We start from the raw sequence: 13,520 nt of genomic DNA, 5'->3' as shown, positions 1-13,520 counted from the left end.
GACACATTTCAATGATGTGCATTGTGTTCAATTAATGTAAATACTTCATATTTGTGTTTCTTCTGTTGTTAGTGCTGATGTCCTTCATCCACACTGGATTCACTCAAGGTACTGTGCATTACTGCAGTAATTTTATGTATTAAACAAATGTAAATTGTGTTTATTGTAGTAGTTTATTTGTCTACATGGATCACATGAGGATCCCACGTTTGTTTCTTTGCTGATATTTTGTCTATATTTTGCTGTCACGCATCTTCAAGCAGCATCATCTGTCTGTAGGTCCTCATGCTGACGCTTCTATTTCTGCAGTTTATGAGGAAAGTAAAATAAAATAAAAAACTTAATGCAGTTCACTGCGAACATGTATACTGTAATTGCTGACTGTGTCATTAACCCTTATGTCAAGACAAAATAATTCCTCTTTGTGATATAATCTGTCAAAATGTTGTTACATAAATGCAAAAATAGTACTTTTACAAAAAGTTAAACTTTGAGAAAGAGTCATTTTTATTTTTATAATGATGTTTTAATTTCTCAATACAAATTTAAACGAGCCGTTGAGTGATCATTGCAGCCATCTAGTGGCTTATTTTATTTTATGGCAGTAATCTTGTCACCTTTTATTACAGTAATTCAAGCATCAAACATATACATTAATAACAATGTATTAATCAACATACTCTGCCACACGTCCTTTCCTTCTTTCTTCCCCCCCTTAAAAATATAATCATAATTTGTAAAGTTAAACTGTACATCTGTTGAGTAAAAACACTGATAAAGTGATTGATATTATAGAAGAAAACATCCTAAGTGTACTTTCTAAACCTGGGGATCTCCAATGAGAAATAAATCAATAAATATTATATAACAACATTTTATATGATTTGTATGTTTTTAATGAATTGTTGTTAATGTATAATGTATTTTTTTCAAATTACTCTTGCTTTTAAAACATCTAGAGAGTAAAAAATAAATGTAAGTTCCAACATCTAAGAGTATTATAGACATGCTCAAATACAGCTTCTCCCCTGTAAAGGGGCCCCAAAACGTTTCAGAACCCCTGCTCTAAACTAATGGTGTGTCTAAGGGTTCGTGCACCAAATAAATTGTGTTGTCCATCTGTGTTAGTTGTAAGAGGCTGATAACAGACAGCTAGACATAAGGTTAGACATAAGTTTTCCATTTTATCTGAAGAGTATTATTACCTCATCAGCTCTTTAAAATATATGCTTTATTGAAACATCTCACTGAAAACAGTCTCACTTATCAGCCAGAACAATGTTCAATAATGTTTTAATAACTTCATTTTTCATTTCAAAATCCAGTTCAATTGACAAAACAAACAAAAAATCAATACAATTAGTTTATTACAACTTTTATCATAACATAGAAAATTTTACTCAGAATTGTATCACTATCAGTTACATCAAATCAGACATTCAGTTCAGGCTCTGTTTTCTTCTGTTCACAGATTTACCAGCACCTACAGTGACTGTGACACCAGACAATACTGTATTCACTGGAGAGACAGTCAATCTGAAGTGTGTGACTGAGTCTGATCACAGTGGCTGGAGATATGAGTGGAAGAAAGAAAACACATACCTTCCAGTGTCACAGATGTCTGATCGTTATTCTGAAAATGTAAACACTCTCACTATCAGAGCAGCTGCTGAGTCTGGTGCGGGTCAGTACGGATGTAGAGGACAATATGGAGAATCGGTCTCACCAAAATCAAACACTGTTTCTCTCATTGTAAAGGGTGAGTTGAATATCATCATCTTTCTAAACTCTATTACAAACAATTAATATTCTATTGTGACACTGAATCTATAAGCTCCTGAAGTTCCTCAGTATAACATAAAACAAATGTAAATTAAAGAGGAAAAAAAACTATTCAGTTAAGAAATGCCCAGCAAGTCTTTTTGACTGTCCTCGTAAATCCAGCAATGAACAAGATCAACCAAATACAGAAACTGAAACAAATTTAAAAGACCAGACAATAAAGAAGAGAGAACACTTCAGCATAAAAGTCCTTAAACAGAAGACAGGGAAACACAAGACCATAATCATGACAGTATCACTAATAACAACTGTGTGTATCGTTTAAAAATTAACCAAACATTTGAATATCTAATTTAGCATCAAAAATGGTGCATAAAATATAATGAACCCAGAAGGTCACACATTTGAGCTTTTCCATGTTTATTGATTTATTATTAATCAGTTTTAATAAAGTATTGAACAAAAACAAAAAAATAAAAGAAAACATTATGTGTGTAGTCAGAGTGAAAGCATATGATTCAAATATTAAACTATATTTTTATAAGCATATCATGAATGTTTTATCCTGGTGTCTCTGTTGTTCTGTGCATGAGAGAGAAGAACAAAACCAAAGCCTATTCAAGTCCATTCCTGATGTAACACCAAATTTACTGTTTTAATGAACACTAATGTTTGTTAACTCTTCATCATTTGTCTTAGATGTAATTAAAAAAATATTTTTTTATTTGATTTATTTTAAGTATCATGAGAGTATCATGTAGTGAGACTGGTTTCATTTATCTAAGCAAATCTTGACATGAGTGTATTGTTGCACAGTATTATTAACTAATTATTATTAACTAGTCACTGTCACTATGGTTACCGGTAATATTCACGACTATAATGAGAATAGAAATGGACTGGAGTGAGAGAGTTCAATACAGATGAGTTTTGTCCTGAAGTCAGAGAGAATTAGGAGACTTACAGATAATGATGTTAAATGAGTTCATAAAGTCTTCAGATAGTCTGTTCCTCATTGAGGAGTTGTTATGAAATACAAGTTAAAATAGTAATACAGTATGTCTTCACAGATTTACCCACATCTACACTGACTGTGACACCAGAGAGTCCTGTATTCACTGGAGAGACAGTCAATTTGATGTGTGTGATTGAGTCTCACAGTGACTGGAGATGGAGAAATGGCCTGACAAATGACCAGAGATATGGCTGGACACCTGAGTGGAGATATGAGTGGTATAAAGGCACAGACAGTGTAATGTTACAGACGTCTGAGCGTTACACTGTAAACAGAGACACTCTCACTATCAGAGGAGCTACTGAGTCTGATCAGGATCAATACTGGTGTAGAGGACAGAGAGATAAAAGACCAAACTCATCACATTTAAGCTCAGCTGTTTCTCTTTCTCTGACGGGTGAGTTATCATTGTCCTTCTAAACTCATTCTACTGTCACACATCCAGTCATCTGAATATTTCTATATGGAATGTGAATATATCAAATTATACAACAATGGACCCTTTTCACAAGACTGTGATGATCTAACACTATATCGATGATATGATATAATTTATAACACTTTATTTGATCACCTTTTCATCACGTTACAAAAAGCTAATTAATGCTAAATTCTAATGCCGTGTCAATGGGAGGGATGGTAAATTTGACATTGTTCTCTCTTATGACTGCTGATATCAGCCTCTCTCATTTTTTTTTTTTTTTTTTCCCCAAATGTGGGAATGCAAAACAATATATTTGTGGTACACTCCCATTCACTGCTCTCAGATTTGACCCAACTATGATGACTTCCACGATGAGAAACAATGAAATGTGTATGAATATCGAAGTTTTATTTAGTTTTTGCTAATATTTACAAATATTTTTGGTGCAATTAATACAAACTAAAAGCAAACCAGATCTTTAATTCAATGTAGTGTTTTTCTCTTAAGGAGGTTTTGAGTTTATTACAGTGATCATGATTGCTGTAATGCTGTTTTAGTCAATATCTACTGATATGTGTATTAATACAGAGAGACCCAAACCTGTAGTGAAGGTGAGTCCAGATCAGCGAGTGTTCAGAGGAGAGACAGTCACTCTCACATGTGACATACAGGGAGGAGGAAACATTCAGTGGACATACAGCTGGTTTAAAGATGGTTCAGTCATCAAACACATCACTTGGAGAGTCTACAGCATCACATCTGTGTCTGATAGTGGTCAATACAACTGTAGAGGAGAGAGATCAGACTCACAGAGATCAGACATCAGTGATGCTGTTACACTGACTGTATCAGGTGAGTTTATATTCACATCTGTTTATCTGTTTTTAAAACAGGACTGATTCTATTTTGTTATTAAAGGTATAGTTCACCCATAATTAAAATTCATGGCATTAATTATTCGCCCTCATGTCATTCTTAGCCCATAAATTGAGATATTTTTGATTAAATCAAACATGCAGACGGCAAAGGTTCCTACCACAAGGTCCAAAAAGGTACCAAGAACATTAACGAAATAGTCCAAGTGACATCAGACAAGAATTGTTGAACACATTTTAGGTTTTTTTTGCACATAAAAAAGGCTACTCCTAGCTTCATACAATTATGGTTGAACCACTGTGAGAAAGCTATCGGATTTCACCAAAAATATCTTAATTTTTGTCCCGAAGATGAACGAAGGTCTAACTGGTTTGGAATGGCATGAGGGAGAGTAATTAATGACACAATTTTAATTTTTGAGTGAATTATGCCTTTAATGCTATTTATTTAATTGTTAATCAGCTCTTCATCATTATTTTTATTTCATTTCATATTTTAATTTTAATTTTATATTTTTGTGACTGATACTGTGTGCTACGCTGTCTTTCTTATAGTGCTTTTCACATACATATCGCAGCTAAAACTATCATCCCAGCATCAAAACATACCTAACCAGCATATGCTGTTTTTTTTTGTTTTTTTTCAACAGGGATGTGCAGGTGTTCTGCTTCTTTTCTTTCTCTGACACCTCCTCAATGCTCCCTTAATCTTCCACCATTGACACCTTTAAGACTTTTTCTTGTGTTCTGTTTTGGCAGAGAACCTAGTCTAGCCTATGTTAAACTAGCATTCTATATATATATATATGACGGAGCCAGAGCCTTCTCAAAAAAACACTGAGATCAGAAAACTATTGTCAGGGCAATTTCATTTTAATTTAAAAAGCTATTTGCCTCACTACGTGTTTGTCTTTCTTCACAGATTTACCCACATCTACACTGACTGTGACACCAGACAGTCCTGTGTTCACTGGAGAGACAGTCAATCTGAAGTGTGTGATTGAGTCTGATCACAGAGACTGGAGATATGAGTGGTACAAAGGCAGCAGATACAACAGTGTAATGTTACAGACTTCTGATCGTTACACTGTAAATGGAGACACTGTCATTATCAAACGAGTAATTACATCTGATGCGGGTCAGTACTGGTGTAGAGGACAAAGAGATAAAAGACCAAACTCATCACAATCAAGTAGTGTTTCTTTCATGGTGACGGGTGAGTTGAACACCATTGTCCTCCTAAACCAGGGCTGGACAACTTCAGTCCTAGAAGGCCACTGTCCTGCAGAGTTTAGCTCCAACCCTAATCAAACACACCTTCCTTTAGCTTTCTAGTGATCTTGAAGACATTGATTAGCTTGTTCACATGTGTATGTTTGGGTTTTAACTAAACTCTGTTTATATTTCTAGTTTTGTTGCAAATACGTATTATACTATAAACAAAAGTGATCATGATACAGTGATGCTTTTTTAATGAATGTCTGCATATATGTGTACTGATACAGAGAGACCCAAACCTGTAGTGAAGGTGAATCCAGATCAGCGAGTGTTCAGAGGAGAGACAGTCACTCTCAAATGTGACATACAGGGAGGAGGAAACATTCAGTGGACATACAGCTGGTTTAAAGATGGAAACACTCGCTATCCATACAGAACAACAACAGCAGAGTTCAGTTTCAGAGCTGATTATGTGTCTGATAGTGGTGAATACCGCTGTAGAGGAGAGAGATCAGACTCACAGACATCAGACATCAGTGCTGCTGTTACACTGACTGTATCAGGTGACTCATCATATTCACATCTGTTTAATACTTGTTTAAATTTGTGGCTCAACTCTTTACTTATACTCTTCTATCAGCCAAAGTTGTTGTTATAAGAGGGTTGAAGCAATTCACCTTTAGTCATTATTCTGCTTAGATGCAGAACTGTATAAAAACTCAGTAGCAAATTCACTATTTCTGTATTTCATGTATATTGTGCTCAAACAACTTGCAGTTGAACCTAATCGAGCAAACCGTTACAGTGCTTCTGTTTCTAGACAAACATTTTTCCTTTTAACACAAATGAGGCTTGATAATCAGGAATTATTATGAAGCAGACAAATGATTTGTAATGTTCTTGTTCTCCTGCAGATCTAAAGCCAAAGCCTGAATTCAGATCAGATCTTGCAGGAGCTGCACTGACAGGAAGCACAGTGACTTTGACCTGTCGCATGGATCTGTCCACTGGATGGGACTTTTACTGGTACAAACACACACTGAACTCTGAGACAAAGACAGAAACAAACTCCTACAGAGTGAAGATTGATTCAGTGTCTGATGGAGGCCAGTACTGGTGTAGAGCTGGAAGAGGAAAACCAGTCTACTACACACAATACAGTGATGCACTGTGGGTAAATGTTACAGGTGAGAGATCATAGTATGTGACACAACACACAGATCACAGACAATACAAAACGTCTAAAACTTGAAATCTAAAATAAATGCAATTATCTGTGTTTGTACAGTGAGTCCTAAAGCTGTGGTGACGGTACGGCCTGATGAACGAGTGTTCAGAGGAGAAACAGTCACTCTCAGATGTGATATAAAGTGGGGAGAAGACACTGAGTGGACATACAGATGGGAAACAGAGGGAACAAACTACCAATATAAAAACTCTGTCAGTCGAATCTCAACACAAGAGTTGAACATCAGCAGTGTTGATCACTTTCACCGCGGTAAATACACCTGTACAGGACAGATGGGGAGACAAAGCTCTCAGCGCAGTGATGCTGTTACACTGACTGTATCAGGTGAGTTTGTGTGTTTGTTCATTATTATCAGTGTGAACAGCTTCTCTCTCAGTTTCTCTGTGGCTCTATAACTCCTCATGTTTTGTTCAGCTGAAGCTCAGGCAGCAGTGCGAGTGTCTCCACAGCCGTGGCTGACTGAAGGAGACTCAGTGACTCTGATCTGTGAGGTTACAGGCTCCTCTACAGGCTGGACGTTCAGCTGGTTCAGAGATGATGATCATCTGTCAGACAGCAGCAGAGGAGCTGGAGGCTCTTACACTCTCAGTCCTGCTGCTCTACAGCACACAGGAGTTTATACGTGCAGAGCAGAGAGAGGACCACCGGCCTATTACACAAAATACAGTAACACACAGCCACTGTGGATCACTGGTGAGCCTGTGGGACAGTATTAATGCTTGTATTCATTTGTGTTTAGTTGCACTCTAGTATAAGGGAACAAAACCATCTGAATCCAATGCAAACGTCAAAAACCTTCCTCCAATACTCAGATAAGAAGCACTATAGAATACACACTCATATGCACAACAAGGCCTTTCTTTTTTCAAACTTCAGTGCTACATTTTAACTTAATTGTACTTAAATACAGGTGATTTTTTTTTTTACATAAACGTGTGTGCTGTCAATTTTGAGTGAGATTTTTCTCTTTTCAGGTAAATTGTCCCAAGTACCTCTGGTGGTGAGTCCCAACAGAAGTCAACACTTCTCATCTGAGTCTCTCTCTCTGAGCTGTGAGGATCAGAGTAACTCTGGATGGACAGTGAGAAGATACACAGACAGAAACACAGAAGATTGTTCAAAACAAACAGGATCTACATGTCGAATCGTCTCTCTCAGCACATCTGACACTGGAGTTTACTGGTGTCAGTCTGAATCTGGAGACAAACGTCACCCTCTCAACATCACTGTACATGGTGAGTCAAATTACACTTGAAACTACATGAAATATAATAAATAATCAGTTTTTGACCAAAAATAATGTGACCATTTAAGAATTAAGTTATGTGTTTAAGTACCAGAAAGAAAGAAAAAAAACATGAGCTGCTGTAATTCTGAACAGTTGTGGATTGTCTTGTGATTCTGGAAGGGTATTTTACACTTATTCTGAATACTGAATATCAAGGTATACAATCAATATTATTAGAAATCTACATTATTTACATGTTAGTTTCTGGTTAATTATGTATGATATGTAAAACATGTCTTCCTACAGTCATGTGTATCTTGTGTTGTAGATGGTGATGTGATTCTGGTGAGTTCTGTTGATCCTGTGATTGAGGGAGATACTCTGACTCTACACTGTTTACATCGATCTACAAACTCCTCCATCCTCAGAGCTGATTTCTATAAAGACGGATCACTCGTCCAGAATCAGACGACAGGAGAAATGAGCATCACTACAGTCTCAAAGTCACATGAGGGTTTTTACTACTGTAAAACAGAGAGAGGACAGTCACTCCACAGCTGGATCTCAGTCAGAGGTGAGAGTCAGTGGAGTTCAGTCTGATTTGTTTTCATTCATGAGCAATCAGTTATTGACAGCTGAGTTTATTATTTCACATAACTCACATTAACAAAAGTATAACTAACAAATCACATATAGTGAAATACAGTGAAATCATCAACACCTCAGAACCAACACCCTAATGAAGAGGACATTAACTACAGGATTAGAATCACATTTACTCTCTCATTGTTCACCAATCCTGTATTTTCTTCTTTGGAAAACAAATGAACAAAAAACCTATTTTATTTCATTCTATTGTTTATTTTAGTTTAGTTTTTGTGGGGTAAACTATTCCATTAATTCAGAGCGAAGGGGGCATTACAGATGTGATTATATATTTCAGTGCTTTTGAAACTTTTTGAAAGCCTTTAGGATCTCTGTAATGTTGCTCAATAATGTGATTGTGTTTCTGTTTTTCAGTGTCATGTTCAGGTCAGATTTCAGTCTTCAACATCCTCAGTTTTCTTCTGGCAGCTTGTCCGTATCTGCTGTCTACAGTCGTGCTGCTGTTCAAATGCTACAGAGGTACACCTTATATCTGATCTGTCTCTCTCTGAGTGTTTTTACCTACAAACCATTTACATTCACTGACAGAAATTATTTTAGTCTTTTTATATATTATAGATCAATATTTACAACCAGGGGCGTCGCTGCGTCGTTCTGGGCCCTGTGCACTGACTCAGCTAAGGGGCCCCCGCTGTACTACGTTCCGGGGGGGAGGTTGATCCTCGGGGGCCCTCCCCACACTTGGGGCCCTGGTAATTTAGTCCCCCTTTTCCCCCAACTACGACGCCCCTGTTTACAACAGATGGTTCATAAGCAATAATTGGAGTGGAAGCTAAACAGAAAGTGTCCGAATGATTAGTGAAAATAAATGGTTTGTGTGTCTGTGTGTGTTTCACAGTTACATCTACCGAAGAACAAAGCCACATAACAGAGGAATAAACTTCATGGGAAGCTGATATTTCATTCATTCTCCAAACTGGATTTAGGGTCACAGGATGCTGGAGTCTCAGGCTGGTCATAGACAGTCCAGACTAACACACTCTCATTCACTTGTGCTGTATATTAGATTGTGGGAGAAACCAAACCGACACATGGATAACAAGCAAACTCGATACAGAAACTCTTCCTGGCTCATCATCTACTCCAAAAAGAGTTTCTTAGTTTGTCAGTCAAATTCACTGTAAGCCACTGAAAGTTGGCTTTTAAAGACACTGGACAAATACAACTCTTAAATGAAATAAATACAATTTACAGCAGTTTATAACTCCTTATACCGGCCCATTCATGAGAAATGTTCAAACTGATGAAACATCAGCACAAAGATGTTTTTGCTCAGTTTTAACCTGACTGTCAATAAAAGTTATATCAATAAATGTCAATACGTAATACTGGATACATTAAAATTGTATTGAATGTGAGGAACAGGTTCATTATAACACTTTAATGAACAGACCTCTATTAACAAGACTAAACTAATGTTATGTTTTAAATACAGTGAACAACTAATAATGGCATTACATTAATGATGTCAAATGTGTATTTTGTTTATGGTGTTTTTTTATATTATTATTAAATGGCTTTGTTTAGACTTCTGTTGTCTGAGTTTATACCTGTTCAGCAAGTAAAAGTTGTTTTAGTATAATTCTAAAACTATTAGTTAGTTTATTTAACTATTAGTTACTATATATATATATTTTTTTTTTTTTTTTTTTTTTTTTTTTTTTTACTTTTTCATTTATGTTTAATTAAATATCCTAAATAAAATAAAAGCTGTATTGTCCAGAAAGGGATAATCAATGGGATAAGGGATAATCAATAAATCAAAAGTTTAAATCCAACCCTGAGAAGAGAAATAGAGAAAAAAAAAAAAAACTCTGGTACTTCTGAAGACCTTGATTAGTTTGTTCATTGTGTGTTTAGGGACGGTAGACAATATAGTATTCAGAAGTAATCAACGCTAAGTAAAAGTGAATGATAATTATTTGAACTAAATAAATTTATTAAATAAAGTGTAAAGACTTTGTAGCACGCTCTTTTAAAGATAATATGTGGCACTTAAAAGAGCCTTTGGGTTTGCTGATCAGATGAAGCTTTACTTTGAGCTGGTGTATTTGGTCACAGCCTTTGGTGATGGCCTTCTGTGAACGTTTATAGGCGCAGACTTTACTGGTTCAGGCATGACGATTTACTTACATCTTTTAAAAGTTGAAAACATTTTTTTTTTCTTTTTTTTTAAATATAAATGTCTGGGCTTTTATGGACTGCTCTATGCTAATTTTAAAAGAGAAAACAGCGACTGTGATTGCTGTATCTCCATTGACCAACCCACTGAAGGATTTCATTGGACACAATTAAACCAATCAGGGACTTTAAAGTGTAAATCCCTCCCATCACCTCATGCTTGACAACCATCAACATCATCAGTTTCCGTTCCTTTCTTTTATTTCCCCGCATTTTTTGTTTGCTATAATTGCATGATCATAATAATAACCACGGCGTTGATTTCTCCGTTTTATCTCAACTTTTAATTAGAATATACGACACTCCAACACTCTCCATTGACTTTTCCTTGTCATTTCTGACTTACAACAAAAACAGAACAATGTCTAAAAGCTGCTATGAGACAAGGTGTACAGTAAACAAGCTAAAAACACTTAACTACGTTTTTATAAGCTGTCGACACAAAAAAAAAAAAAACGAGAGTTTAAAGACACAAATAGTTGGAGATGTCTGGGTATTTCACGTTGGGCCATATTTCAGTTGGATCATTTTCCAACAAAAGGAAGTTAAGGAAAAGAGTACACAGACACAGACCAATAAAATGTAGTTTCTCAATATATCTCCTCCTTTCAGGGTGGTAAAATAAACCTTTGATATGGTTTAATAATGAATATTTACTGTCGCTGTTAAATGTCCCTCCAGCGGGCGCAGTTCTCAGAGTAATAACGTTGCCCTCTACTTTTGTTTTCTTAAACCCTCGTTTTTTAGGTTGACAGCTTGTTTACTGAACATCTTGTCACATAGCAGCTTTTAGACATTGTTCTGTTTTTTTTTTTTTTTTTCTTTCTTTTTTGTTACAAATCAGAAATGACAAGAGGCAACTTCCAGGTGGGCGTAGCCTTGATATTATGACGCGTGGCCCTGTCTCTACACTTCGCTAAAGGACCTAGGTGAAACCACAATCATGGGCGTGTCTACTAAACGTCACCCGTTACATCGAGAAGCCCCTGTCTGCAGCCTGCAGATCGAGGCGGGGCTGATTCTGGGGCGGGGCTGCACGTGTCGCCCCGCCCACATGCCTTCTCATTGGTTGTAGGTAAATTAATAATGTCGAGATAACGTAACTCCCACAGCTCATCTCATTGGTGGCAAAGTAATGACGTTGAATACATTATGAAGTTAAGGGACATGAAATAGCAGATAAAATAGCAAAGGAAGTTACTAAAAATAATCAAATTGATTTTACAGTTATTATTAGGACAAAAATTATTATTAAAAATAAATTAAAGAAACAATGGCAACAACAATGGGAAGAAAGTAGGAAAGGACGATGGTTTCATAAGATTCAAAGGAGAGTGGGAGAAATAAGGTGTACAGAGAGGAATAGGCGAGAAGAGACAATAATATCAAGGCTTCGGTTTGGACACACGGGATTAAATGAAACATTACTGAAAATAGGTGAACATGACACAGGGAAATGTGAATATTGCCGGCATGAAGAAACAGTGGAACACGTCATATTAGAGTGCAGGAAATATGAAACTGAAAGAAGACAACTGACCTTATGCACTGAGCATAATATGGAACTACCCAATATAACCAAAAGATGGCAGCACAGGATTATTTATTATGCAGCTGCCTTTTAAACTCCCTACATTTTTCAAGACGTCTTGCTTTTCGATTTATTATAAAATTACTAGTATAATAAATTTTAGTACTTTTACCGTCCTTAAGTATATAGTATAGGAAGTGCAGAAAATCATTAAGCTCACACACAAACAGCCTATAAGGGTAAATTATTTAAATACTAATATATATTTCACTACAAATACATTAAATAATTATGGTATAATAATTAAATAATGCAGTCAATGTGAATAGATAGGAATATTAAATATTTTATAAAGTTTAATACCATCTTTTAAGTTTTATCTTGAACTCTAAAATCCATTGATCTATTAACCATACTTGTTCCTGCTGTAGTTTTGTTACTCTAAATTTAGTCTGAATCATTTAAGCTCTTTTTTGCCATCAGCTTGTCAGATGTTTGGTCCAGTTATTCCTGTCAATCATAGCAATGAATCGCGCATATTTAGCCGAATTACTCTATTTTTTTTTAAACTGGCATCTGTCATTCTTGAAACGGTATACATGGACGTTTGGTCCTCATAGACAAACAACACTTCTCTTCGATTGTGAATGGATTATGTAGAGAAAGCGAACAAAGTACGCTCATATTACGGCACAGTACAGTTGACCAGAAATGCCTTAGCTGGCTTGACTAAACAAGGAAGTAATCCGATATGGTAAATTAATAGCGAAATTAGAAGAAATTAAAATATGCTTCAATTTAGTAGATATACTTCGGGAAGGGTCAATAGGGTGTTATTTCAATTGCTTAGAGAAATTAATGTATTTGAGCACAGAGGACCCAGACAGCTGTTTCGCGTGTCAAGATCGGGAGTGAGAATCAGAAATAACTGTGAACATTATTATCTTAAATAAATAACAGTGAAATTCATTTATGTGTCATCATAATTCATTCATGTGTCATAAATGTTTGTATTTATAAACAACTCTGATGTTTAACAACACTTTCTATTAATTAATTTAATAACATAAGGATAGTGGACACTCTTGCTGATAATTTTCCACATTTATGTATCTTAACAATTAAGACAATAATAAAAAAAAGCTGTAAATAAACACCACTGGTTAACATTGCTTATTACACGGCTCTTTGGAATGCTTGATTCTGATTGGTCAGTTGAGACATTTGCAGGTTCATTATTTTCAAATAATCACTGCTCCAAAGTAATAACGCATAGCCGGTACTACTTGTATGTTTAAAATCCCTCCCTGCCATCAAAGATTACCGTTTGGCGCCATCTTGTGACAAACAC

General features: G+C 35.8%; 1 protein-coding gene across 1 annotated transcript in view; it reads left to right on the top strand.

Moving 5' to 3' along the window:
* Nucleotides 1-9,336, top strand: part of LOC141331699 (basement membrane-specific heparan sulfate proteoglycan core protein-like) — a 45,744-nt gene extending 36,408 nt beyond the window's left edge. Inside the window, exons 11-20 of the mRNA XM_073836732.1 lie at nt 3,814-4,073; nt 5,019-5,312; nt 5,602-5,877; nt 6,229-6,501; nt 6,603-6,887; nt 6,978-7,256; nt 7,538-7,798; nt 8,120-8,365; nt 8,812-8,916; nt 9,296-9,336. Coding sequence (XP_073692833.1) covers nt 3,814-4,073; nt 5,019-5,312; nt 5,602-5,877; nt 6,229-6,501; nt 6,603-6,887; nt 6,978-7,256; nt 7,538-7,798; nt 8,120-8,365; nt 8,812-8,916; nt 9,296-9,336 — 2,320 coding nt within the window. The remainder of the gene's footprint in view (nt 1-3,813; nt 4,074-5,018; nt 5,313-5,601; nt 5,878-6,228; nt 6,502-6,602; nt 6,888-6,977; nt 7,257-7,537; nt 7,799-8,119; nt 8,366-8,811; nt 8,917-9,295) is intronic.
* The last annotated feature ends 4,184 nt before the right edge of the window (nt 9,337-13,520 follow it).

This window comes from Garra rufa, chromosome 3, assembly GCF_049309525.1.
Source record: "Garra rufa chromosome 3, GarRuf1.0, whole genome shotgun sequence".
Lineage (NCBI taxonomy): Eukaryota > Metazoa > Chordata > Actinopteri > Cypriniformes > Cyprinidae > Garra > Garra rufa.
Note: the sequence above shows the minus strand (reverse complement) of the source record. Positions and strands in the feature narration are given on the sequence as shown.